Genomic DNA, 26,960 nt, shown 5'->3' on the forward strand with positions numbered 1-26,960 from the left:
CGTCACTCTGACGGCACTGCTTTCCTCTCTCTGGCAACATCTCTGGCGCCTCCATCCACACCACTGGCCGCTGCTTGGGCTGAAAGCTCCACACTCAGAAGTGGGATATTGTCTACTGCGGGCCCGCCAGCCTCTACAGTCTCCCGTATCACAGAGTTCTCGTCCTTAAGAGCGTGGTCGAGCTTGCCATCTTCCACGGAGCCATTGGCGGGTGACAAGTGAAGCTCGCTCGGTGCCAGACCATCGGGGTTTGGTGTCATCAAAGGCGAATGGCCTGCCATTTCAGGTGTATTTTGCCACTGTTTGACCTCGGCCCTGAGTGACTCGAGCTCTTTCTGGAAGCGTGTTCCAAAAACATCAATATAGTAAGTGGCCCCGTTGTAGACGCTCCATGTAAATACCACCATTAAGAATCCTGCTGAAGCGTATCTGCTTGTAAACCAGATCGGACATGGAAGCATTGTCAGCACTGCATACGAATACTGTATGAACATGAAGGCTGCTTCTTGCAAGGGATCTGGGAGTGAGAGCACCAGCTTGCCAATCCAACTCTTTGAGTACGATTTACGCAGCCAGGTAAAAGAGGTGGGCCTGCCCGCCGCAATCTTCTCTCGGCGCCGAACGGTAATAAAAAAGTAGTACGACAGCTGCCAAACTGCGTATGGAATAGAGCTCCATGCTAACATGGACAAGACGTTGCCGTACGCGGTTGATGAGCCAGCCGGAGAATGTTTGATCGTCCATACAGCGGGGAAACGGCTCGCCTGCATCTCTTCAGACCACAGGTGGACCATGCAATGAAGCGTCGCGCAAGGCATGATATGTATGAAGAGAGACGTGACCTTGTCAAAGCTGTGAAAGACGAGCGAGTTCCTCCACATGATGATGGCAACTGCGTTGTTGCCGAAAGCCAAGCAGTAAACAGCTAGGAAGAGTCGCTTTGAGCTAGGGAAGACCCAGATACTGAGCATGAGGAGGAAGTTGACGAAGTAGCAAAGATCGGCTAAGAAATAGTGATAACCGCGGCGATGGTAGGTAAAATAACGAATGGGCATGAAGTATAGAACCTGAACGGTGTACCAAAGGTGGAAATACTCGGGGTATCCTCCAATAAGGAACCCGCTAGCGAAGATGTTCATGACGCCACAGATGAAGGATACCTTTTCACGTAACGTCACCACCCTGGTGTCGTTCCACTGCTTGCCGAGTTTGTCAACACTGACACGCATGCGTTTTCTGTACCTCTCCAGCTGCTCTTCGGCAGTAGGAACACGGCGTCTCCACTCCTCGACCATGCGCTCTCGTGCGTGCTGGCTCTTATTCTTGAAGGCATCTCTCGATTTCCGAACCTTCTGCGTCTGAGCAGATATCCCTTTTTGCAGCTTCTCTAGCTGCTGAGGGAGTGCAAAGTTGTCCAGAAGATCGAGAACGGTAAGTCGGTCAAGCGGTGGAAAGGGGTCCCAGTCTTCGTGGTAGGAGCTACTACCCGAGAAGGAAGGATTCCTTGAGAGTCTGGGGCTCCCCGGAATGGTAGGGCCCAGAGTGGGCGTGTGAATTCCATCGTGGTCTACTGGAGAAGAGCCTACAGATGATTGCGCATCGGTTGGATCAGGAGTGAAGGCAGTCTCGCTATCGGTATGAATATCTTCGCCCTTTGTGTTGGGAACATCTACTGGTTTTGGTTCAGCCATCTTTAGCTTCGTTTAAGGCGGAACGGAGCCTGAGTTGGTCGGGGACAGCAATGGTTTCTTTTCTTTTGGGAATAACTGCGATATCGAAGAGAATGCGTTAGTCACGGTCATCGACCATAGAAGAAGGCGCGGGATATATGGGACAAATAACGAAGGGAAAAGCGTGGCGCAGCGCGAGATGGACACAAGCTTTTCGATGTTGAGGCATCTATCGTACCGAAAGCGACCCTCTCAACAACCAACGGTGTTGTCGTTGTCGTTGTTGTTGATTACGGATTTGTCTGGGGATCTTGAAGAAGACTTTGGCTTTGGAGAAGCAAGAGCAGCAACAGAGTACGGAAAGGCGACCGAGTCTATTCGCCTGGAATGATCGACGCAGTGTCTTGACTGGGCTTGGTGTAAGAAGGCAGGTGATGGTGATATGGGATGGTAGCAAGTTGGATCGTGTTGTTGGTCTACACCGTGGACTAGACGACAACGTGACTAGCCCCGAGGGCGGGCGGGGGGAAGCAAGTGACAAGGGAAGGACGCTTGTGATGTAGTCAGAGACGCGGGTGGAAGTCTAGAACACGTTGACAAGAGGCAATGATTTGCACGTGTTGGTAGTTGACCGCTACAGAGGTTGAGAGACAGGTACTTTCCTGCACAGCTGGGAGGACTTCTAGAACAGGGGGTCACACTGGGATACGTCACAGGGTACGAGCTTCGCAGGGCACCGCGCCTTATCCAAAGCTTATCGCAGATCCACAGTTGATAAGCATCGCGCATACTCTTCCTGCAGCTCGTTCAGTTTACTCTGTTTTTGAACGAAAAAGGGAAAGGAGGATAAAGGGAAAAGAAACATTGTGGGTGAAAATTTAGTATTTGTTTCTTGGTCCTAAACTCAAGGTATGCTTTTTGAACCTTGAATGCAGCTGACCATAGCGGTCTAGCAGGGGAGAAGATGTGAGAAACAGTGAAAGGTACAGAGTACATCTTCCTGCTTGCGGGCTTGGGGATTTCCCCACCGCGCTTTGGCAGTTGGCCCGTAGTTTTTGCAGGTGCTAGAGACTACTGCTCTGGTTGGTTAACCTTTAGTTTTAGCGATGGTGTAACCATTACTCCGGTAATTGGGTACACTACTGAACCATGCTTGCTCAGGGAGCAATTGATAAGAAGTTGAGGCTTTGTACAGGAAAGTCGCCATTCAACAAGTATACTCGAACTGGAAGCTTCCCTTAATCACGGCGGGGGGCATAGCAGGTGCGCACCTGAGCAGCTGGATTGGCGTATTACAGACCCCTTCTTCTCTCGCTTTGCAAATCAAATTAAATTTAGAAAAAAAAAAGAAGAAGAAAAAGCAAAAGGCATTATTACGATGAAAAGAATGGGACGAATGAACGGAAGCACATATTGGTTTGAGTCTTCTTAAGGAAAGTGGCCATCATTGTTCTCCCATGTGTCTTGTCGCCTTGTTTTGCATTTATGATCACGTGATAATACGGGATTCGCTAGCTTGCCGATGTTCAAAGTGGCTCGAGCTCCTTCCTGCACGCGCATTTGGCAATCCTCAATTGTGGCCCGCAATTGTCTGTCGCGTCCAGCACACCTAGACGCGCGTGGGGAAACTCAGGTCGAGCAACCTTCGTCACCAGACGCAACAGACGCCAAACTCCTTTTGAGTGCCCTTCGCGATGCGCCAGGCCAACTCGAAGTTTCGCTTATTCGATTAACTCGTTGTCGACTTGTGCCTGTAATTGTCTTTCAGCCAAGCCACTCTTGGCCACTTGACCTCTTCGTCAACCCTTTTCTCCTCGCGCGCCAACATCGTGTGTTTGCGATCGGCTCCCACAAACCCCTCAAGACTACATCGCGCATTACTTGTCGTCGCATTTCCCGCGACACCTTTCCTGACAAGATGGGGAAGCTTATTCGCCTTGAGCTCTTTAGTATGCCTGGGGCATCTTCCTACTTTCTTCCACTTCGCTCGCGCTGACACTAAATCGCCAGACTTCAAGTCCTACAAGGGTCACCATATTCTGCTTTTTGGTGACTCTTACTTCACCTCTATCATCGGACCCAATGGATCCGGCAAGTCTAACTCGTAAGTTGTTTGGTTGTAGCAGTTGCACACTTAGCAACCGACTAACGTGCCGCATCTCCTAGCATGGACGCGATATCCTTCGTTTTAGGTATCAAATCTTCACATCTTCGATCAGCTCATCTGAAAGACCTTGTCTACCGAGGTCGCGTCCTCAAAACTTCCAAAATCAATGATGACGGCTCTGCCGACACGAACGGACAAACAAATGGTTACGCCAATGGAGATGGAGACGAATTGTCGCAGAAGGCCTCTCGAAGTGACCCTAAGACCGCGTGGGTCATGGCTGTCTACGAGGACGATGCCGGCGATGAACAGAAATGGAAGCGCTCCATCACCAACCAAGGTTCTAGTGAATATCGCATTAACGACCGCGTTGTCACGGCTCAACAGTATAACGAGGCCCTCGAGACTGAGAACATTCTTATCAAGGCTAGAAACTTTCTGGTTTTCCAGGGAGACGTTGAAGCTATTGCTGCGCAATCGCCACAGGACTTGACTAGGTTGATTGAGCAAATTTCCGGAAGCTTGGAGTATAAGACCGAGTATGAGCGACTGCAGGCTGAGGCTGAGCAAGCCGCTGAGAACCAGAGTTTCCAACTTCACCGGAGGCGTGGCATAAATTCTGAGATCAAACAGTACCAGGAACAAAAGAAAGAAGCCGACAATTTCCAGAAGAAGACAGAAGAAAGGGATGAGGCTATTGTCAAGCATGCCCTGTGGAAGCTTTACCACTTCCAGCGGGGCATGGATGAGTCTACGGAGAAGATCCACGAGCACCAGCAGGACCTACAAGAGTTCCAACGCAATGTTGAGTCTTTCAGACGAAAACTTGAAACGGCTCAGAGAGAGCAGGCCGCTGCTGCAAAGGAAGTTCATGGGGTTGAGAAGTCCATCAACGCGAAAAAACGTGCTTTCGACGAGTTGGAGCATCAGTTGATTCCAATCGACGCAAAGATTGAAGAGAGAACTCGAAATATCGAACAGTGTCGTTTGCGCATAGAACCAGTCCGCAAGGACCGCGACAAGCAGGCTGAGCTAATCAAGGAAGATGAGAACCGGTTAAAGACGCTCGAGAAGGCCCAGCAGCACTTTGAAAAGCAGCATCGCGAACGTATGAAGAAGCAGGGCAAGGAGTTGAGCGACACAGACCGCAAAGAGTACAACAACCTACGTTCTCAAGTCATTACGAGATGTGCCAGCAACCAAGCGAAGCTCGACAATTTGATTCGCCAGCAAAAGACGGACGAGGTTACAGTAAACACTCTTAAGGGTAAGGTGGACACTATTTCAGCCGCCTTGGAAAAGTATGAGGGAGAGCTCGAGACGATTGGTGAACGCAAATCAGCGACTGAGGCCAATATAAAAGCTCTGTCTCAGGAGATCGATAACAAGAAAAAACAATACCATCAGATTCAATCAGAGCGTGTCAGAACCAGCCAAAGGCGCACCGAGCTAGAGGAAAAGCTTGAAACTGTTGCTAAGCAACTTCGAGAAGCCGACGACGGTCGGCGGCAAAATGACCGTGAAACCAGGATGAAGGAGATGGTCAACAACCTGAAGCGACTGTACCCCGGTGTCAAGGGCAGAATTGGCGATCTATGCAAACCCAAGCAAAAGAAGTACGACGAGGCCGTTAGTATTGCGCTGGGCCGAGACTACGAATCAGTTATTGTCGACACTGAGAGGACAGGTCATGACTGTGTTCAATACCTCAAAGATCAGCGCTTCCCCCCCATGACCTTTATTCCACTAGACAATATCAAGGTTAATGCGGTGAACTCGGCTATCAAGGGCATCCCAGGAGCACGGCTGACTATCGACACTATTGATTTTGAACCTGCTTATGAACGTGCCATGGCGTACGCTTGTGGAAGCTCGGTTGTGTGCGACAGCGAGAAGATCGCAAAGCTCATCTCATATGAGAAGCGAATCCCCGTCAAGACGGTTACCCTGGATGGCTTAGTTATCCACAAAACGGGAATGATGACTGGTGGCCGTGGACCGGAGCAGAAGGGCGGAAAGCGACGTTTCGAAAGCACTGATCTTGAGAGCCTCAAGAAGATGGCGGCCAAATACAAGGAAGAAATCGAAAAGCTTCCCAAGCCTGGTCGACGTAGCCCTGCCGAAGAATCTTTACAAATTGAAATTCACAGTCTCGAGCCACGCCTCGCTGCTGCCAAAGCGGAGCTCACGCACCTGGAGAAAAACTACAACAGCAAGAAGAGAGAAAGGGACAACGAGAGCAGACAGCTTGACGAGCTCAAGCCCAAATACGAGGAGAAAAAGGCGGAGCTTGACGCAACCAAGCGCACTGTCAAGGAATTCTCAGACGCAATTGCTCGTGTGGAGGATGAAGTCTTCTCCGACTTTTGCAGGAGGCTGGGCTTCACCGACATCCGCGCTTACGAATCGGAGCACAGAGACCTGCAAAGAGAGGCCGATGAAGAGCGGGCCAAGTTTGAAGTTCAAAAATCCAAGTATCAAAGTCAGCTCAATTGGGCACGTGATATGCACAGCAACTTTGAAAAGCGACTAAAAAAATTGCAAGAAGCTTTAAAAGCTTCGGAGCGCGACCTTCAGATGTATCAGCAGGAAAAGTCAGATATCGAGGATGCCAGTCACGAGGTGTCAAACGAGCTCGATGCGCTGCGCGAGACACTCGAGGAGTACTGTATCGCATTGGAGGAGAAAAACCAGAAGGTTTCTCAGGCCAAGGCCGAAGTTTACAAGCGAACAAAGGAGATCGACGCCAGACAGAAGGAAATCAACGCCTTAGAAACAGTGGTACAGAAAAACAGTGCCGGCAAGTTCGCGCTACTCAGACGATGCAAACTCGAGCAGCTTCAGATCCCTTTGCAGCAGGGCTCGCTAGACAATCTGCCAAATGAAGACAACCTCCTCCGGCAAGATGCCGATGCCATGGATGTCGATGATGAGGATGACGAGGAGATGATGACCGCTGCACTGGAAAACCACGGTATTGAAGTTGATTACGATGGTCTGGACGAAGAGCTAAAAAGCGTAAGCATCCAGCTAGTTGTATGTGACAGGGAGAAGTGCTTTGCTAACAATTCCCGCAGTCGAATGATCCCAGTGTCGAGGATAGGTTACAGGATAAGATCGCGTCCATTGCTTCGGAACTCGAGAAGCTCAACCCCAATATGAGAGCTATTGAGAGGTTAGAGAGTGTTGAATCTAGATTGAAAAACACCGAAAAAGAGTTTGAAGATTCTAGAGCGGCACTAAAGGCAGCCCGCGATGCCTTTAACCACGTCAAGGCTCAGCGGTATGAACTCTTCAACAAGGCCTTCACACATATTCAGGAGCAGATTTCGCATGTCTACAAGGACCTTACTCGATCAGAAGCTTATCCTCTCGGAGGTCAAGCTTATCTGGATATTGAGGAAGACACGGACACTCCCTATTTGTCTGGAATCAAGTATCACGCGATGCCACCACTTAAGCGCTTTAGAGATATGGAGCATCTATCTGGAGGTGAAAAGACCATGGCAGCCTTGGCCCTACTTTTTGCGATCCATAGCTATCAGCCGAGTCCGTTCTTTGTCCTTGATGAGGTGGATGCTGCGCTGGATAACGCCAACGTAGACAAGATCAAGAAGTACATCCGGGAGCATGCTGGACCTGGCATGCAATTCATCGTCATCAGTCTCAAGACTGGTTTGTTCCAAGACAGCGAAAGTCTAGTTGGCGTTTACCGAGACCAAGAAGTCAACAGCTCAAGAACGCTTACTCTTGATGTAAGTTTAATAATTGTGAATTGCTCTTGTTCCGTTTGGATATCTACTTACGATTACATAGCTTCGAAAGTATGCTTAGAAATGAGTGGCTGAGTAGATGAAGGGACGTAAAATAATGGGAGCCCATGCTATGGGTGAATATTCGGGCTTCATTCACAAACTCCCCCGCTCATGCCCCCGCTCAAGGATGAGGGAGGCAAAGACGAGTCACGATATCAGCTTTGCAAGCTTCGCTTTTCTTCTTCTTTTTCTTTTTGGTGGCAGATGGGGTTTTGGACGGAGTAGGTGATTTCCACCCAAGACAATACCCGAGGTGGTGTTGCAGCTATGCCATCGTTCGGCGAACCTGAGATGGAGTTTTGGACTGTAATATGGCCGGTGAATTACTTACATTTATGTTATTGATGATGTTTCCTGTCCAGACAAACAACCCCATCTTCGCCGCGCCCATCATGTATCTCTCGTTTGTTTCCAATTCAGGAAATCTTCCAGCATTGTTTCGCCCCCAAACGATCAGACTGGGCTTGTGATTACTTTGATTTTACAGATATAAATACGGCTAAAGTCGTAGAGGCTCAGGTATCATTTTGTTCCCTTGCAATTCTGCTACTCTGCAGTTTGATAGATGTTTCCTATAGTTGCAGTTCTACTAGTATCACAGACACCTCTAACCCAGAGGTTTGTGTAGGTCTACCATTATTCATTGTCACCAGCGTTTTAGCGGCCCCACCCCCACCCGATACGTACCTGTAGCAACTCTTTCGATTCAACCTGGAATTATTGCTACTTTTCTTACCTCCGGCCTTCACTTCGCCCTGCTCTTCCTACCTGCAATATCTCTGCAACATCCCCAACAATGGCCCAACCACTGGACCTTGCAAAGACTCTCGTCAAGTCGGTCATGCGCGCCTTCTACGAGACGCGGCACATATTGATTATCGACGCGTTAATCATTCACTCAGCGTACTTGCGTCTTCAATCTGCTTTCTTATGTCAACATGGCTGACAGGATGCGACAGTCTTCGAGATGATGATCTGGCCTACCTTATGGCTACGAACACAAAAGACCTTCACAAAGCATGTGGAAAGCTAAGAGAGGACCGATTCCTCGCTGTGTATGCTCGCCATCTTCCTCTCGTGGCCTCTGCTTGAAGCTGACGCCCGGCGCACTTCAGGTACACGAGGTTAGAATATCGCGAGGACCCAAAAAACCCCGAAGCGAAACCGCGCCCTGTGAACCGAACCTACTACTATATCGACTACCGCCAGACCATTGATGCCATCAAGTGGCGTGTCTACACCGTCGATAAGCAGATCCAGGGGACAACTGTTCCTGCAAGCGAACGCAAAGAATACTTCTGCGGGCGATGCAAAGCGGAATGGACACAGATGGAGGTGTTGGATAATGTTGGCCCTGAGGGTTTCGTCTGCCATCGATGCGGCTCGCCTCTCACGCACGATCTTGAACGCAATTCAACTGGCCACGAGCAGTCGACACGGCTGAACAACCAATTTAAGTTCATTACCGAACTGCTACCACGCATCGACGAAATGGTGGTTCCGGACAACACGTTCGACATTGCCATCAGCAAGGCTCTGCCAGTTGTACGTGATGCAAGCTATCAAACGGTTACAACCATCCCGGTTTCGTCCTTGCAACCGACAGCAGTGAAAGGTCTCGATAATGTTGGCCCCAAATCAATGTCGGTCAGCATATCGACGACAGATGGCCCGTCCGAGGCCGAAAAGGCGGCTGAGAAGGCGCGCAAAGAAAAGATTGCGCAACAGAACGCACTTCCCTCTTGGATGTCCAACAGTACGGTTACAGGTGAATCATTTTCTGCACAGGCCGGCCCAATACCTGCGACCAAGGTTGAAGAAGTGGACGAGAAGGACACCGTAACCAATTCAGCAGACAACCAGGAACATGCTGAGCTGGATGATTATTTTGCTCGGCTTAAAGCTGAACAGGCAGCAGAAGCAGCTAGAGCTCTTGAGGAAGAGGGATCAGACGATGACGATGATGAAGAAGAGGAAGACGATGCTTTTGAGGACGTAACACCAGTGGGCAATACCACGCCAGTTCCCAAGATTGAAGCATCTGTCGATATGGAGGAGCTACCTGCCAAGAGGGTAAAGGTAGAGATGCCAGACGATGGTGAAAGCGATGAAGACGTCGAGTTTGAGGACGTTTGATGGTGTCATTTAAACCGCAATTTATCTCGTTTTACTACTAAAAGGACACTATGTACTGAACCAATAAAAGCATTATGCCCATTCACCGAAATAGACTTTTGTCTAGGTATATGTGTGGTGTCTCTTCAACTTGGAATTGAGGCCTTGTCGAAACGATGATGTCAGTGCTTAAAGCTGCGAAGGAAAATGTGTCGCAAATTAGCCAATAGAAATGACGGATCATGCACTATTTTTGCCATCCATCGGGCGAGTTTGCCGCCTAAATCTTGACTTCTTTCAATGTGAGTAAGGCTCAATGAAGGCGTGTTGCAACTGCGACATGCTGCCTGGTTTACACAATAACGTTGACTAATAACGTTGACTTTCGATGTCCAAGTCCCATAAACAATACTCACGGATTTCCCAGTTGAGCACGGCTCGCCTTAGAGTTCATTCAAGGGCATAACCAGGCCACTGTGACTATAGATACCGGCTAACAAGCTCGGCTTAGATACATAAAGTTCGGGACTCTCGTTACGGGGAACGCAAGGCTTGTTAGGGGCCATGGCAACAGGTCTTGATTTTCCGCCAATGTTCCTATTACCAACACATCTGAGCCCAGATCGTCTTCATGAACTGGAGGAGAAGATACCGAATTTGACCTTCGACATTCATGAGGCTGTAATCATACTCGGCAACATTTTCAAGAAGGAGAGGGCCCTGTTTGAGCTAAGGCACATGAAAGTGCACACAGAACCGGTTGGCACAACGAATACAGAATCACAGGTTCCAATATCTCAGAAAACCCAGTGGAGTACGCTCATGAGCGATAGTGACTCAAGCGTGTACACACAGGATGGTGACAGGAAGGAACCAAGCCGGTTGAGAAGCCCACGACTGTTGTCTGGGCCCAGTAAACCCAACGACCCCCATATTATTAAAGTCGTCAACCTCGCCTGGCTCATTGAGTCTCTTGAAGCGGGTGAAATCCTGCCTTTGCACCACTACCTTATATACGAAGGCCGGAAGAAAGATACCCATCAAAAGCCGACTGTTATTAAGGGCAGTGATATTCTAACTCGTGCCGCAGTCGACGCATCGATACAGGCTCAGCAATCCACCGAACCAAGGCCTCGAATGGCCATATCCTCCGTGAATGCTTATCGGACGGTACCTTCACTGACCAGACAAACAACATCAGAGCATGAGTCGGCTTTGGAACTCCCGCTTATACCGTCTTATCTCAGAACAACCTATGCCTGCCAACGAGCCACACCCGCCGACCCTCTGAATGCCGCGTTTGTCGAAGAGTTGAAGAAGATACGAACCGTGCGAAAACTCACAGGGGACCAAATAGGGGTAAGAGCATACTCGACATCGATTGCGACGATTTCAGCGTATCCTCATGTCATAACCAATCCGCAAGGTGGGCAGCCTCCTCTAAATCAAGAACATGGTGTGGGGCAATTTTACTTACCATATGTCTGCCAGAGGTTGCCAGGTTACCAGGCTGTGGTGGTAAGATTGCCGAGCTGTGGCATGAATGGAAAGAGATCGGCACGCTACATGAAGCGGACGATAGTCTAGCAGACCCTAAGCTCTCTGTAATGCACCTTTTCTATGGCGTATGGGGAGTTGGCGACGCAACAGCCCGGCATTTCTATCAGAAGGGTAGGTTTTGCAATCAAGTCACATTTTTCATCTTATATAATAACCAGCCTGTAGGATGGCGAGATTTAGACGATGTGGTTGAGTATGGTTGGGACAGTTTAACGCGAGTGCAGCAGATTGGCGTTAAGTTCTATGACGATTTCAAGCTCAAAATTCCACGACACGAGGTTGAGTCCATCGCCAATATTATCCTTAGTCACGCGCAGCGGTTCAGTCCTGACTTCCAAATGGTCATTGCCGGTGGTTATCGGCGCGGCAAAAAGGGTAGCGGAGACGTAGACGTCATCATCAGCCATCCGGATGAATCTGCGACGCTCAACTTCGTTGGAAAGCTCATACTAAGCCTGGAAAAGAGTAAATACATTACTCACACGCTCACTTTGAGCAACCATAACAGTGAGCGCGGCCAGCAACCTGTCAGTTGGAAGGGCAATGATTCAAAGGGCAGTGGTTTCGACACTTTGGATAAGGCACTTGTCGTGTGGCAGCAACCGGGCACAAGTGATCAATGCGAGTCTACCGGATCAAAGTCAACTGTTCAGGCTAGTCAAAGACCGCATCGACGAGTAGATATTATCCTGAGCCCTTGGAAGACAGTTGGCTGTGCTTTACTGGGTTGGAGCGGAGACACCACTTTCCAACGAGACCTTCGCCGCTATTGCAAGAAACAGAAAAATTTGAAATTTGATAGTAGCGGCATCCGTAATCGGCTTGATGGTTGCTGGGTAGACTTTGAGGGTAATGGAAAGGCTTCGGATATGCTGACAGCGGAGAAGAGAGTTTTTGAGGGTCTTGGGTTAGACTGGATTCCCCCAGAAGATAGGTGTACAGGATAAACTTAGATTGCGATTACACTGCACTGATAAGTGAAGTTCCCGTTGACAGTTTGATTAAATATGGGCAGATTGAGGTGCATGAGGTATCTGAGCCAAGAAATAGAGAATGTACCAATAAGAAGAAGAGCATCCGATTTGACGGTACGGCCCAGTAAAGCGTCGATGATGAGTCGGGAGTTAAAATGGCGTGCTGACTTCGTTAATACTTTATCTGAAGGGAGGAGCCGTTGATGCGTAGGAGACGCACAGGGCTGAGATATGCCTTTGAACAGCCTCATCAACGATGTGACTCTAAAGTAAGGACTGATTTCACCCGTTTTATGGCAGCTTGGCATCAATTCGTCTGCTTCAAACTCCGCCCAAATTCCGCGGACCGAAGACCGTGGAAGCCATGACGAACATACCTTGACAGATCCCTTGCGTCTTTGACATTCAGCACAGCCAATTGGTCGGTGATTCAAACAACATCGGCACTCGGGTCTTCAGTGTTGCCGTTTCCACCCCGTCGGTCCTTGCAAGCAGACGTGCCGTCGCATTTACAGTGGGCGGGAACTAGCCTATCTGGCCATGGAACGCAGCGGCCGAGGGCACTTAAATTAAGCTGCTCTTAGCGAGCGGAGAATCGGACGGAGATAGCCCAGACACCTGGTGTCTCGAACCGACAGGCCGTGGAGAAGACGAACTATAGTGTAACTAGGTAATTGTTAAATCTACCTATATAAATACAAAAAAACCACCAACATTCCCTACCCTATCCCACTAACCTATCGGCCCTAGGGAGATCTACTCTTGCACTGAATTAACTTTAAACACATCACCAACGTCAACTTCTGTACACAAGCCCGCCACCATGGCCATCACACTACAAGTTCCTAACGAGTACGGGTACGCAGCCGCCGCTCCCTTCACCTAGAAAGTTTGCTTGCTTCGGGATATAGCACCTAGACAATAACTAATCAGACCCGATCATCGATAGATACGTCCTCCTCGTGGCCGCCTCCACGTTCTTCATCAACACCACTCACGCCATCCTGACGAGCAAAGCCCGCAAGGCCAGCGGCCTTCTTTACCCAGTGCCGTACGCCTCCAATGAGGTTGCTGAGAAGGATACCAAGGCCTACTTGTTCAACTGCGGTTCGTACCCGCCCGCCGGAATCCTCAAGCATAACCCGACATACTGACAACGTTTTCCAGCACAACGTGCCCACGCCAACTTTACCGAGAACCAGCCCTCGTTTCTAGGCGCCTTGCTCATTTCCGGTCTCCGATTCCCCCTTGCCAGTGCTGCCCTCGGCGCCGGCTGGGCTGTCTCCCGACTCATCTACGCTTTTGGTTACACGAGCTCTGGCCCCGCAGGCCGGCTCCGGTGAGTGCCTTTTCGTATAGGCCTGTGCATTATATTTCGACTAACAGGTCACCAGTGGTTCCGTTGGGTCCTTCATATTCGACACGCTCCTCAAGTTCACCGCCGTCTACACCTCTGTTTCCATGGTCATGGACTGGTAAATCTGCTCAAGGTTGTGATTCACAACAGACACAACCCTCATGTACTCATAGATGCCGCAAAAAAATAATGTCGAGGGTAGCTACTTCCCCAAATACCTTAACATACATACAAGTCCTCCCAGTAACCGTACCAATTACCTGCCGGTCGCTGCGTGCTTAACATGAACATCATGTCCTCTAATATCAATCCGCCTATGCCGTAACGCCAATCATACACACATATACCACCTAGCACCAAAGTTTATCTTCTCCGTCTCATCCGCTTGAGCTCGTTGCCACGGTCCGAATCGTCTACTGCCGATTCCTCCAGGGAAGATGCTTCAATTGACTTCTCAATGCCATTGTTCCCTAGGAGATAATCTCCAAAATACTTCATGGCATTGAAAATTTCTTCACCAACCGGAATAATGTTATCCTTGGGAAGTAAGAACCCGTAACTGCCGGTATCTCGAAGCTTGATTTGGTAGCTGTAGTGCGCGTGTAGCTCATGGTAAAACCAGTCGATGGCTGAACCACCACCGGTCTCGATGCGTCGTGCGCTGCTCTTGCCATGTCGCGCAACGACCGCACCCTCGCAAGCCGATGTTACCGAGTACTGTTCCCCATTGGACAGGCGAATGGCTTTGGCAAGTCCAACTGCCAGTTCTTCAAGGTTCTCAACATTGGGTGGGTCCACGTCGCAGGAGTAGGCAAATGGGAAAAGAACCTGTTGAGAATAAGAGTGCAGGTCAATTAGGCCCATGAACTCCGCCTTCTCCTCGGCCTGGTTCTTCGCCCATTTTGCAAGTGCAATGGCCTCGGTTGCTTCCCATGGCTCAGTGCCGCCGTAGCTTTCGGAGCAAGGGTCATTCTCGGAATCCAGACCACTCCATTCAAAGCCAAAGGCGTGGTCAAGGTCGAAACCGCGACACCACTGCATACCTGTTTGTTGTCGAGACTTGCGCCAGAGACGGTCTACCTGCCAAGTATATTCAACGCCGTCGGGGTTTACAACAGGAATGAAGACAAAGTCAAAGTGCTCTAGCAGCTTAGTGATCATAGGCTCCTTGCCGAAGGAGGTAATGAAGGACCATGCAACGTAGTTTGTTGTCGTCGTAGATATCCATTCGCGAGCGTGCATGCCTCCTGTTACCACCACGGTTTTTCTCTTCTTTACGACCTTCCCGGGTGTTTTAACGCCGATCTTAAGGGCCGGAATATCTCGACCCTCATAGGATTTGCCGATGCTGATCAATTCAGTGATGGATGGGAACATGGCTTCCATCAGACGCATCCAGGGAACAATGACCTGGGCTGAGTTAGTTGTGGTATTGATTGGCTGTGCCGAGATGCACCTACAGAAAGTGGTTGATATTCTTGGAAGAAAACATTGTCGTTATCTCTGCGTGACAGTTGAATAGATGCTCTGCGATCCTCGAGACGCTGGATCTGGGTGGGCGCGGCGATTGTCGGATATGTATCGTATACCGAGGCAGCCAGGTCTGGAATCAAAGTTGAATACGCAGACCTCAAAGACTCGGGCAAGAGGCCAAGGAGGGAGGCAATGTCATCGTTGCGCAGGCGGACGTCAACGTAATTGTGGTTGAATGCCCAGACATCAAGGAAAAGGCGAGCCGCAGACTCGGAGAAGGCGGTCTCTTCTTCTGGAGTAGTCAGGTTAAAACGCAGGACGACTTGATCGTTGTATTTGTTTCGAAGGCTAGCTTTTGGGTGCGACGTAGGACGAGTGGTCGTTTTGGCCGGCGCGGGTCCGAAAACGAACTCGATGGCGCCATCGCGAAGCCACGTCAAGAAGGGGAAGAGGCTAGATGTTGGAGTGTTACTATTGAGATACGGATCGATGCGGGCGGCGTCAGCGGACGGTGCGAAAAGGGCAATGTTGACGAGCGAGAGCACTAATTGAGGACGCATCTTGGGCGTGTCGTTGTCGTCGTGAAGTAGGTTGTGACGAACTGCAGAGGCAGTCGATAGTGGTGGGGGATGGCAAGGGAATGGAATTGATGGAAACGGCGAGGGTTTCTGCAGCAATAAGACTCGTTCCTTGGGGCTGATGACAGGGAAGCAACCTTGCACTCAGCCGCTGACCTATTATCTTGCTGGTGCACCTGTGCATTATAATCCTTGCTATTTCCCAATTTTCTCTTTTCGATTATCTCATGTTTTTACATGCAGAAGTCCGGAGGCTCTGATTTAATGATCCCCTTCTTGCCTTGTGTAAGGGCGCTTTCTTTTCATAAATTTCGATTTCTTCACTTTCCTTCAATAAGATGCCTTTGGGTTGATGCTCTACAATCAGGAGGGGGAACTGACAAGAAGCTTGTACTATTACTGGCCGGGTGCCTCATCTTAAAACGATATAACCACCGTCAACTAGCACTGTAGATCCGTAGGGAACAAGACGAACTGTGACCATTTCTGGTCAAAGGAAAGGCGCAAATTTGGGTGTCAAAAACTGTGCGGCGCACTGTGACTGGTGACATGGCGAATCCACCTGCCATGATCTTAACTCCATGTAACTTACATTTATTGATGGGGCATATATATAACCAACCAAACCCCTGGAGAATTGGATGGGGAGACGACCTTGCCAGGTATCGTATTTTGAATAGCAAGGCGCTGTCGAATGGGGTGGGCTGGCCAGCTGGGCTGAGCAAGGCTAGACCAGACTCCCTATCAATCACCGTTCTTTCTGGCCCTGTCAGCACTGCACCAAACATTAACGGGGATAAGAGCGGGCGGGGCTGTCTAAGGAGCATCACAAGAGGTCTGACCATGCCCAGTTGTCGGGCTGCCCTCTAACATCAGCACCCAAAGCAGCCCCAGTAGCGCTACTGCAGGCCACCTCAGCCTAGACGGCCCATCGAGCTGCTCACCCAAATGCGTCCAGTGCCAAAGAGGACGGAGGGTGGCTAGGTACTTCCAGACCCAAAGGCTTGATCGCTTCAGTGCAATTTGGCCTAGGCCAACACCAGCCCAGCGCTTTTTCTTTTCCTTTCCCTCTGTCGAGACAAGACAGAACGCTGCGACAACACGACGCCATTGCTACTTGGAATGTTTTTCTTGTCCTTCGTCGCTGACGTTGCCGTGTCCAGTTTCGTTCGTCCCTAACACTCATTATCGCTTTCAGTTCATCCTCTCCACCTCCTTTCGTGCCTAGCCTTCCCATCACCAACCATTCTTACCTCACTTCTACACTTTCTCAACACCTACCTCCTCTTCTACCTTGCCTTACCTCATATTTCTCCCCACCTTCCTATCCTTCCCGTCTCCCTCCCTTATTTGGTCCCCTGCAACTGCTCTGCGTCGCTTTGCCCCGTCATAGGATGCCTGGTTGTCCTGTCTTTTGCCTTGCACTGCGGCTAGCATAACATTACGCTTCCATACCCTGCCCACCTTACCTTACCTTACCTGGACCTAACCTCACCCATCTGACTGAAAGAAGGAATCATTCCTTCTCCCTCCTCCACTCCTCCTCTTGTGCCATTTATCCTTTTCCGATCTTCTTCAATCTTACCTATCTCCCTACTTGACCTCCCGCTTTGCTGATGGCCTAATTCCCGGATCCGACGGCTTCGTATCTCGCTTGGCTACGGCCGTCATACTCTGACTTCGACGCTGTATCCCTCGCAAACCATGACCCATCGCCGTCATGCCGTTTCTACGCCGTCGCGGCAACATGGTCAGCGAGACCGATATGAGACGCCACACCATTCTTGATACCGACTCCGCGCCCCAGCTACCGCCGCTCCCGCAACACTTTCCTCCCCAGCAACCGCAACCGCAACCGCAGCCGCAGCCGCAGCCGCAACATCAGCAGCTAGAGCAGGAGCAACCGAAACCCCAATCGCAACCCCTACCCCTACCTGAGCAGCAGCAGCAGCAGCAGGATATCCCTAGAGTCTCTGTGTCTCCCTCAATTGACGAGACTCCTTCGATGTCTCTGGCCGTGCCTGCGCAATCCGACTCTGGCTTTGATCCCGACGACCCCTATGCCCGACCGGATACTCCCCCCATTCAAGACGAGACGCCAAAGCACCGCCGTTTCTCCATATTAAGGTTCCGCAATGCCTCCGACTCGCAGCTGTCCTTAAGGGCGAAGCAGCAGGCTGAGAAACCGCCTCCTGTTCCTCGTCGTGCGTTCCCCTCCCTCTCTTTTCTTGGCAGTATGGCGCGCCTTGCTGAGTTGATGGTACTAACTAGCTGCGCTAGCTCCTGAAATCATCACCACTGCACCAACCGTCGACTTTCAGGTACCCCAAAAGAAACAATCCCGAATGCGACTCGCCGACCGATTCCGAAGATCCGGTGAACTCCCAAGAAATAGCGAGGATGGAGGCAATCGTGCCGTGACGTGGAAATCGACCAGGAGAAAAACAGGCCTAGAAGATCTTGCCTCGAAGAGCCGGCCTACTCTGGTTACCTTTGAAGAGCCTAATCGTCCGTCTTCGTCAAGAGCGCCTGCAGATGGTGATAATCCCGACGGTACGGCTCTATTACTCCCGGCAACTCGAGCCTCGGAGTCATCACGCTCAGATGCGAGCTCGGGAGAACACACATATCCCTCCACCACTGCTGGCAATTCATCTCAGGTACCAACGAGCACCAGCTTTTTCCGCCTACCTCGAAGGAAACCGAAAGCCCCGGCGCCAATGTTCGATTTGTCACATCTACCTCAAAAAGGAAAACACCCCAATGGAACAGGCAACCTTGCCATGTCATCTTCGTCACTGGGCACATCTCAGCCAGTCGCAGTGTCCACGTCCAGAGAGAGCACCCCGCGTCCTCACCATGGCTCGCGGCCGCCATCGAGCTATAGTACGCACGCCGATTCAGTGACTTCCTCCATTCTCGACCAACCAAACAGACCAAACGTGTCGCCTGCTACAGCTCTCTTCCGACCCGGCTCAACCCACTCAGGCCAGTCATCGCCAACTCGCACTCGTTTGCAGCGCCGGGGACGATCATCAACTATGAGTTCTATGGGCAGAGAATCAATGGACGGGCATCTTGATCCAGGAATGAGTCGAGCATCTACTTCCATTGGGCGTAAAAGCTTTGGCGATCTTTTTGGTCTCAATCGATTGCGCCAGAATTCCGACCTAAGTCAAAGCAGACAGGGAACACTCACACCTGTGACACCAGGCTCCAATACATCAAAGAATAATTCTCTACAAATTGCGCGAGAGCCCATTGCTTTGCCGGAGAAGTTAGAGGACGAGACGCCTGCAAAATACCTGTCTCGCATAGAGGAGATACTCAGCCGCGGAGTCATCGCCAGCGTTTTATCCAAAGGGAGTGATGCGTTCTCGGCAGCCGTCTTGCGCAGCTATATGCGTCGATTCAGCTTCTTCGGTGATCCAATGGATATGGCCATCCGTAAACTGCTCATGGAAGCCGAGCTGCCGAAAGAGACACAACAGATAGACAGGTGTTTACAAGCCTTTGCAAATCGTTATCACGAATGCAATCCTGGTATCTACGCCTCACCCGACCAGGCCTACTTTGTGGCATTTTCCCTTCTCATTCTGCATACCGACGTGTTTAACAAGAACAACAAGCACAAGATGCAGCAGCCTGACTATCTGAAGAATACTCAAGGGGAGGGTGTCTCGGACCCTATATTGAGATGCTTTTACGACAACATTACATATACTCCCTTCATTCACGTCGAGGATGACTTGGATCTCAACAGTGATCGGCTCATGTCGAATAGAGCCAAGCGGAAGACGCTGTTTCCCGGGGGCACACCTGATACCACTGTCAAGCGGACCAATCGCGAGCCCCTTGACCCATATACACTTATCATAGATGGGAAACTGGATGTTCTGCGGCCCAGTCTCAAAGACGTAATGGAGCTTGAGGACCACTACGACTACCTAGGGACAGCAAAAGACCTCAATGTCAAAGAGCTCCAAAGAACTTTTTTTAGAACCGGCGTATTGCAGATCGTGTCGGCTAGGTCACGGCCGGACGCGTTTCGGGATGAGAAGAGCGCTATCAATCCCGCCGAGGCGGCACAGGGCGTTGTCGATATAAAAATTACTAAAGTTGGCCTCCTATGGAGGAAAGATGTTAAGAAAAAGAAAACTAGGTCGCCATGGCAGGAGTGGGGAGCGATCCTCACAGGCGCCCAGCTCTACTTTTTCCGCAACACAACGTGGATTAAGAACCTCATGCACCAGTACGAGTCTCATATTAAGCAAGGCTACTATGGCGAGCCGATCACATTTAAGCCACCGCTACCAGAATTCAAACCAGACGGATACCTTCCGACAAAAGAAGCTGTTGCACTCGTTGACTCGACCTATAAGAAGCACAAGAATGCCTTCAAATACTCTCGACCAGGAGCTTTTGTTGAAGAGGTATTGCTTGCCGATAACGAAGAGGAGATGAACGACTGGCTTGCCAAATTAAACTACGCTGCCGCGTTTACTACATCCGGTGTCCGTATGCGGGGCGTCGTAGGTGGTAACTACGAGGGTCAGAGTCGACGGGGCATCAGAAGACTCGGCAGTTCAGCATCTGAACAGATCATCCAAACTCCAACTGGCAATGTTAGTATTGTCCGTGGCCAGATAGATCACAAGGAAGCCGAATCCATTCAGGCGCAACGACGGCAGACCATGATGGATGCTGTTGCAAAGGCTGATGAAGAAATTGCGATGAAGGAGCAAGAGCTGGAGATTCACTTGAGAAATGCTCGCCATCTCCAAATCCTCTCCCCGATTCAAGCCAAGACTAGGGACCAAGTTCTCACTGCTGCAGCTCATATGGATGTCAAGATCAAATGGATTCGCATGGATATGTGGAAGTCACGGTGTCATCGAGACGTCTTGCTAAAGGATTTGGCTGAGGAACAGCGACTCCAAGGTCTGGTACCTGCCAAGACACAAAATGGTCACGAGGTTCGCGAGGCGTCACCTTCTCAAGAAAGGCCTTCCGTTCTTGAAGTGGGTTCGAACTCGAGTGTACCGCGACGGAGACGACGGTCCTCTGCGGCCATCTCCGTGGTACAAGGATCGACGAAAACAGCTCCGACGGAGCCTGAGTCTCCGGTAACTGAGGCTTACCAAACACCACCTACGAGCGCTACCTTTCCCCACAAGCACCAGAACTCATGGGATTCAAAGACATCGACGTCAGAAGAACTCAACCACCGGAAACGGCCCAGTTCAAGGTCTAGTCAATCATCAGGCGAGCCTACGTTCTACAGCCCGCAACAGCATTCGACGCCTAAGAAGGGCAAGAGCGTTGAACCACACGCAAACGAGAACCATCAAGATGATGTTGATGCGAACGAGCGCGTGCTTCTTGAGCAGGCAGGTTTGTTGAGATCAGAGTCTCAGGGCAGGACACCGGAAAGAAAGCGTACAGGCTCAATGTCTGAAACTGGAGATGCGTCAGAATCTCGTGACACGCCGAATGCTATTGATAAACAAGACAAGGCTAAGATTCGACGAAGCCTGCAACGTACACTGAGAGAAAGTGCCGGTCATCTTTCACATCACCGCAGCAGGAGAGGAAAAGACGCTATCACGGGTGGGGTGTTAGAAGACCCCGGTCGTGAAGATGTACTCACCAGGGGCTCTGGTAGCTTTGTGGTACACGGCAAGAAGGCATCTGTCATCAACTTCGGTTCCGAGCTGCAACAATTGACTCAGGAGGAGCGTCTGAGGCAGCGGAAGCAGGGCCAGCGCGAAGAGCCAGCCTCCCCCACTAGCATGGAAGAGGATTTCCACGACGCTTTAAACAACTCTTTAATCCCTCGGGAACGCAGAGAGTCGGCCGCAAGCGCCAGCACTGCAACGGCGAGAAGCTTCCGCGAGCTTCATCGCAAATTTTCTTCCGCTCACGCCTCTAAATCCCCGGCTTTCGCCGGGAGACTCTCAGTGCCTTCTGATGGTGAGAGCGATGCAGTCAGCTTTTCAGAAGGACGTCGGACACCACTGCCTCCGATTGAGAATGAATCTGGCGATGAGGAGGAGAGCCATGTTATGGCCAGCCCGCAGCCCATATCTGCTGCGTTAGCACCTCCATTCGAGCCGGTGGCGCCATCAAAAAACGACGAGGGAGAAGAAAAGGATGGCGAGATGCAACGGCTGCCGAGTCCTCCTCTTCAAGCAGTTAAGGCTTAGGCACCCAGTTTGCACCATGTTTGAGTACGAAGCTACATAGAGCCCGCTGTGCAGGCTTGAGGGGTGTTACGCAAGCGGTATAGATAAAGGACGCAAGGGGCTTGGGGCCCGGGAGGGACAAGATGGGTCGTATACACAAGGTGACATGCGATCGATGACGAAACTTCAGCTGGTTCATTCGTCGGAGGCATAGAAAGGGTACCTTAAGTTTGCACGGGCGGGGGCGCTCTTTCCTCGTCGTTCACTTACCTTCTCTCGATAGTATAGAGAGATGCAGTTGATCTAATGGCAGATGTATACATATGTATGGGTTCATGGCTGAGCGGGACAGGACTTTGGACTTTGGGCATAGCATTGTGATGGCGATTAGGGTCAACAAAAAAGGTGGCTAGCATGAACATGGCATTTGTGTAAATTAGAGCGCACCACGGTCGACAAATTCTCAGGAAGACTTGCTGCACAGCGAGTATATTTTCTTTTAATGTTATCATAATATTCTGGCGAAGATGGGCTTATATTATGGTCGGTCGAGCCTTGCGGCCTAGGGTCCAAAACCTCAACTCCTCTTCATTTCTTGCCCTTCTTCTTCTTCTTGTTGGACGAAGAAGCTGGCGCCTTTTCGACCTTGACAGATCCTGCGCCGCCCGCGAGCTCAAGCGTTTCCTCGTCCTTGACAAAGCCGCCCTGCGTGGACTCGTTCGCCTTCTTCTTGCCCTTTTTACCTTTGGGCCGGTAGGAAGAGCGGTCACGGAGCGGCAGCCATCGCTCAGGATCCATCTTTTTTCCTTCTTCGTAGTTCTTGGGCAATTTTCTCCTCCGTTTCTTTTTGTTTGTCGACTCAGTCGGTTGCGTCTCCAGCCCTCGCTTTTTGGTTTGGCTTGCAGGCGTCGCGAAAGTAGCAACACCTTCCCCAACAAGCTGGTCAAGGTTGATACCCCCGATGAGGCTGTCAATAGAAGGGAGGTCTTTCAGGTACGGCTTGACCTTGGTTCGGTCTGCGGTGGCAAAGGATGCTACGAGGCCTGTTGCAGCAAATTGATCCGCATTGGGCTTCTGACAGAGCTTCTCAAAGGCTGCGCCAGCGGCGGCGAGGTCAGCAGGGTTAGACGATTTGAGCAACTCGGATCCAGCGCCGCGGAGGAGAGAATCGACGTGGCGTCCATCCCGCTTCTCCCAGAATGACGAGGCTCTTGCTAGTTCCGACCGTATACTGCCGTGCCGTCCTTGTTGTCTGTAGAGGGAGACAGTCAACGCGACCAGACCCGGCGAGAAACGAACGCCTGATTCATCCTGCTTCTCCAGGTTCTGCAAGAAAAGCTCGAGTACAGACAACGCAGCCCCAGGGTTATCAGCAGCAAGATACAGCTGAATAATTGCCAGAAGCAATCCCACATCGGCGGGACGCTTCTCGAGGAGAGGAATGACTGCTTTGACATCTACGGTCTTGGAAGTACGCAGCGCGCGAGCTGTGGCATTAATGGCAGACAGGCCGTTTGTATCGACAGATACAGTGGGCGGGGCTTCGGCCAGCGCTCGAGATGTACTTCGGTAGACGCCGGCAAACTTCTGTGCCTGAAGGCTGAGAATGTATTGATTTCGCTTCAACTGGCTCTCCTGGTACTTGAACAACTTGGCCTGTTTGCTTAGGGCTAATGCTGATTCAATTTCACGCTGGGCCAGGTAAGGGTTCTTGGCTTCAGTCGCAAGAGCCAAGGTGTTGTTCAAAGCTGTCAGCTTAGACTCCGCATCCCAATTGCTGAACGAGAGCTTTAGCCATGGCCATCCATAAAACGATTCGGGTGAGAACTTACTCAGACACGGACAGACGCCTTTGGACTTCGAGGGCTTCATCAGCCTTGCCTAACTTAGCGTAGACGTAGACCTGCTGGACCATGATGGGAATCATCTCAGCCTGTTTATCGTCCTCGGTAAGATCTTCGGACTCATCACAGAGGCGAAGAGAGCGCTGGAGAAGATGGGATGCTTTGGAGAGCTCGCCTCGGGCAATGCAGCCGCATGCAACATTGTACGCAAGTTCGAAGGTGTCCGCATCCGCATCAGTCAGAGTATGCGACTTGTTGCCGTTAAAATCGATACACTTCCACTCCAGCTGAGCGGCAGAAGCTAGTAAATTGATGTTGAGGTCGCCCTCCTCGCCTTCAGGGTCTTCCAACAACCCCTTGTACACTTCGAGTGCGTCCTCAAAGTCTTCAGCTCTATAGGCGACTTGTGCAGCAATGTGGCGGAAGCTGCGCTGAGGTTTCGAGTTGGCGACCTCTCGAGCTTCCTCAAGCTTTCCCGTCTTGTATAGCGCGTAGGCCTTCTCCAGAAGACAGACATCTTCCAACTTATCACCAGCATCGGCTATGGCGCGGAGAGCATCATCGAAGCGGTCCAGCTTGAGAAGGGCAACGACTCGAGTGCGTTGGGCCGTAATGTCGTATTTCGAGGCTTTGAGCGAGGCATTGGCTGCCTTCAAAACCTCTTCATGGTCCTCTATAGAAGCCGCGCGCAACAGGGCGCTAAGATTGGTGGCGGGATCTGAAGGAGGCATTGTGAGGGGTGCAATGTGTGTGTGGTTTTGCTTTAATGGTAGCGATGCAGCATGTTCGATCGTTGGAGGGTAGCCAGAGGGAGGAAGGATGAATGCCCTGTGTGCGAAAGATATTGGCAACGGGCGTGGCAGGTTCACGTTGCTATCGCTGCCGTTATGCTGATTTTGCAGGTGCCGTTGGGTGTCGTCTCGCGAACATGGTGATCGTAAAGACACGCTGCGGCCTAGCTTAGAATGGAGATGTGGATGGTGGGGCAGGGTGAGTGACGTCCAGCGAAGTCGTAAGACTTGTACTGCATGTAGCTTTCCTCACTAGATAGGCGTAGAGGTACCCCGCCAGTACTTTTGTCTTGCGATGCCCGCAATAGGCCCAATAACCTACCGCTTTCACAGATACCCCAGAGGGATTTTGAGTGTGCATCCTGAAAAGTCGCCGCTTTAGACTGAGTCCAGGTCGAGCCAGCCCTTGTTCACTTCTACGAGTGCATTTGGAAGTAGTTGACAGTGCACTCAGATCTGAGTTGAGGTCCTCAATCACCCTCTCGATGGCCAACTTGCGAATTTCCTCTACTTTACCGCCTTGCTACCTAAGTTGCTCTTCGCCTTTTTGGTAACAATTTAACCAAATTTTCCTCCATCATCAGCTTGACATTCTGTAAAACACTCGAGCACTTGAGAGTGCCTACACGGAACGGCTTCGCATTGGAGAAGCTCGATCAAGGGCACCTAGGCATGTCCGCCAGTGCGTGACCTGCCGCATTCAAAGCAGCATACCTGCGCCAACCTGGAGGAAGGGGCTATAACAAGGTCGCAAGCTGAGCTATCTTTAAAAACACAGGACTGACCCATATTCGTGTTCGAAGTTTCTGCGAACTTGGTAAAGCACCGACTGTATAATAGTTGTTGAAAGTCTGGCGTTAGGTTCTATCATGGTCTCAAATCTTGTCCATCCATACCTCTTTCCTTCCATCAAGGTTCAACAACAACCAGTTTGGCTAGCAACGCAAGATCATCCTAGCCCAGACATTGCGGTATACAAAACACGGCTTCGCATATCAGCCAATCGCGCCACCATATCATTCTTACCCAAACCAGCGCCAGAAGTTCCTGCGTTTGGGCTTTGATTGGTAAGGTCTGAGAGGATATATTGGCTGCATGCTGAAATCGCCCGACGCTGCCGAGTAGCATGACTGGCGCCGGCAGACTTTGTGGAAGCCAACCTCGCCCAGTTGCGTGCTTCCCGACGATACTGTGGCCATGGAGACGCGTTTCTTTGGATCAGATTGAGAAACACTATCGCGGCCTGCGGTTGAGGCAGGAGGCGGGGTTTGCTGTCTTTCTTCAAATCGCTCAGCCTCATCGCTAACAAGTTTCTTGTGCTTCACCGTTGGCGACTTTCCAGGGGTCTTAGTTCGCTTTTTGCTTTTGCTCTTCTTGCTCGAAGCAGAATTGGACTTGAAAGATGAGCTGCTGAGCCGCCGTGAGAGTCCATTGATGGTCTTAACAGCATCCAGAGACAACGAGCTAGATAGCGACCTCAACGACTGGTAGTCAATGGTGGGATTCTGGGTTTCCGTCATGGCCCGCAGAAGTCGCGTCATCGCCGAGGTGAGGCGTTTGATAACTCTTCTCAGCGAAGAGCGCGCCGTGGCTGTGATGTGAGTTGAGCCTGGGAACTCTACAATGCTGGGGGACTTACCATCGCCTGTTTCGAGTTGACTGCCTTTAAGCGACAGCTGCGAGGAGTACACCCTTCGTACTTTTGATCGGTCGGAACGAATACATTTTCGAAGTTGGCGCGGCTGGCTCTCACTACACGTGCCACCTAGGTCTTTCAACAGTGACAGGCACTTAGAGTATGTCTCTAATAGTGAATCGACGGTTTCGTCGAACCTACCCATTGATAATTATCAAACGAAGCAGTCTCCGGTGTGGTGGAGTCTCCAGGTGTAGACGTTGATGCACAGCTCAAAGCTCTCTGCTAGGAAATGGGGATACGCCAGAGCATGGGACTTGCAAACCTCATCTTCCCCCTCAGGCCGGCTTAGCGGCGCCCCTCCAATCACCAGGCTGGCTGGATGGCGACGATTGCAACAACCCTATTTGGTTGGCCGCATAGCCGCCATGCTCCAACCCGGCGCACAGCTCGGGTAAAAGCCACAGTCGACGGAACACACGGTTATGACTTTTTCGAGGTGGTATTGTACTATGGAATGATAACGGAATCAACGGGCGCTGTGTATTGAGCGGTAGTAAATCGGACCGAAAGGCTGGGCAGTAAAGTCGTCCTGCACCTTGCCTAACTCTAGCCCAAGCGAGCGCTAGGTACTGTGCGACGTTATAGCTGACATGTTCCACTATGAGAAAAGATAAAGCTAAACATCTTGACTCTACAAGAGCACAGAATAAGCAGGCCTTGCATAGCTGAACGCGAGCCCGCTAGAACCAAGCGATGCGGATGCATCTCCAAACGCCAGGATGAGTGCGCCAGACCGTCCCAAGATGGCACAGCACAAGTCGGCATGTAGCGTCGCAGTGTCGCAATCTGTTT

General features: G+C 50.8%; 9 protein-coding genes across 9 annotated transcripts; 5 read left to right on the top strand and 4 right to left on the bottom strand.

Annotated features, from left to right (window-relative positions):
• Positions 1–2: 2 nt before the first annotated feature.
• On the bottom strand, positions 3–1,691 carry CTRU02_211981 (F-box protein; the record flags this gene model as incomplete). Its single annotated transcript, XM_036725632.1, has 1 exon — positions 3–1,691. One exon carries the CDS (start codon positions 1,689–1,691, stop codon positions 3–5), a length of 1,689 nt encoding a protein of 562 aa, XP_036582837.1.
• Positions 1,692–3,588: 1,897 nt separating this feature from the next.
• Positions 3,589–7,611, top strand: CTRU02_211982 (smc1 protein; the record flags this gene model as incomplete). The annotated part of the gene is made up of 5 exons (XM_036725633.2): positions 3,589–3,619; positions 3,681–3,774; positions 3,837–6,795; positions 6,855–7,532; positions 7,594–7,611. 5 exons carry the CDS (start codon positions 3,589–3,591, stop codon positions 7,609–7,611), a joined length of 3,780 nt encoding a protein of 1,259 aa, XP_036582838.2.
• A 1,310-nt stretch (positions 7,612–8,921) lies between these two features.
• On the top strand, positions 8,922–9,728 carry CTRU02_211983 (transcription initiation factor iie subunit alpha; the record flags this gene model as incomplete). Its single annotated transcript, XM_036725634.1, has 1 exon — positions 8,922–9,728. The coding sequence occupies one exon, from the start codon at positions 8,922–8,924 to the stop codon at positions 9,726–9,728; it is 807 nt and encodes a 268-aa protein (XP_036582839.1).
• A 543-nt stretch (positions 9,729–10,271) lies between these two features.
• Positions 10,272–12,214, top strand: CTRU02_211984 (DNA polymerase type-X family protein pol4; the record flags this gene model as incomplete). Its single annotated transcript, XM_036725635.1, has 3 exons — positions 10,272–11,133; positions 11,199–11,378; positions 11,433–12,214. The coding sequence occupies 3 exons, from the start codon at positions 10,272–10,274 to the stop codon at positions 12,212–12,214; spliced, it is 1,824 nt and encodes a 607-aa protein (XP_036582840.1).
• Positions 12,215–13,064: 850 nt separating this feature from the next.
• Positions 13,065–13,720, top strand: CTRU02_211985 (microsomal glutathione s-transferase; the record flags this gene model as incomplete). The annotated part of the gene is made up of 4 exons (XM_036725636.1): positions 13,065–13,099; positions 13,191–13,348; positions 13,409–13,580; positions 13,636–13,720. 4 exons carry the CDS (start codon positions 13,065–13,067, stop codon positions 13,718–13,720), a joined length of 450 nt encoding a protein of 149 aa, XP_036582841.1.
• Positions 13,721–13,961: 241 nt separating this feature from the next.
• CTRU02_211986 (zinc carboxypeptidase) lies at positions 13,962–15,631 on the bottom strand (the record flags this gene model as incomplete). Its single annotated transcript, XM_036725637.1, has 2 exons — positions 13,962–15,008; positions 15,059–15,631. The coding sequence occupies 2 exons, from the start codon at positions 15,629–15,631 to the stop codon at positions 13,962–13,964; spliced, it is 1,620 nt and encodes a 539-aa protein (XP_036582842.1).
• A 1,738-nt stretch (positions 15,632–17,369) lies between these two features.
• CTRU02_211987 (sec7 domain-containing protein) lies at positions 17,370–21,855 on the top strand (the record flags this gene model as incomplete). Its single annotated transcript, XM_036725638.1, has 2 exons — positions 17,370–17,853; positions 17,930–21,855. The coding sequence occupies 2 exons, from the start codon at positions 17,370–17,372 to the stop codon at positions 21,853–21,855; spliced, it is 4,410 nt and encodes a 1,469-aa protein (XP_036582843.1).
• A 567-nt stretch (positions 21,856–22,422) lies between these two features.
• CTRU02_211988 (signal recognition particle subunit SRP72) lies at positions 22,423–24,409 on the bottom strand (the record flags this gene model as incomplete). Its single annotated transcript, XM_036725639.1, has 2 exons — positions 22,423–23,611; positions 23,667–24,409. 2 exons carry the CDS (start codon positions 24,407–24,409, stop codon positions 22,423–22,425), a joined length of 1,932 nt encoding a protein of 643 aa, XP_036582844.1.
• Positions 24,410–25,491: 1,082 nt separating this feature from the next.
• CTRU02_211989 (uncharacterized protein) lies at positions 25,492–26,310 on the bottom strand (the record flags this gene model as incomplete). The annotated part of the gene is made up of 2 exons (XM_036725640.1): positions 25,492–26,060; positions 26,109–26,310. 2 exons carry the CDS (start codon positions 26,308–26,310, stop codon positions 25,492–25,494), a joined length of 771 nt encoding a protein of 256 aa, XP_036582845.1.
• Between the last annotated feature and the right edge of the window lie 650 nt (positions 26,311–26,960).

Source organism: Colletotrichum truncatum (genome assembly GCF_014235925.2).
Source record: "Colletotrichum truncatum strain CMES1059 chromosome Unknown Contig_0008, whole genome shotgun sequence".
Lineage (NCBI taxonomy): Eukaryota > Fungi > Ascomycota > Sordariomycetes > Glomerellales > Glomerellaceae > Colletotrichum > Colletotrichum truncatum.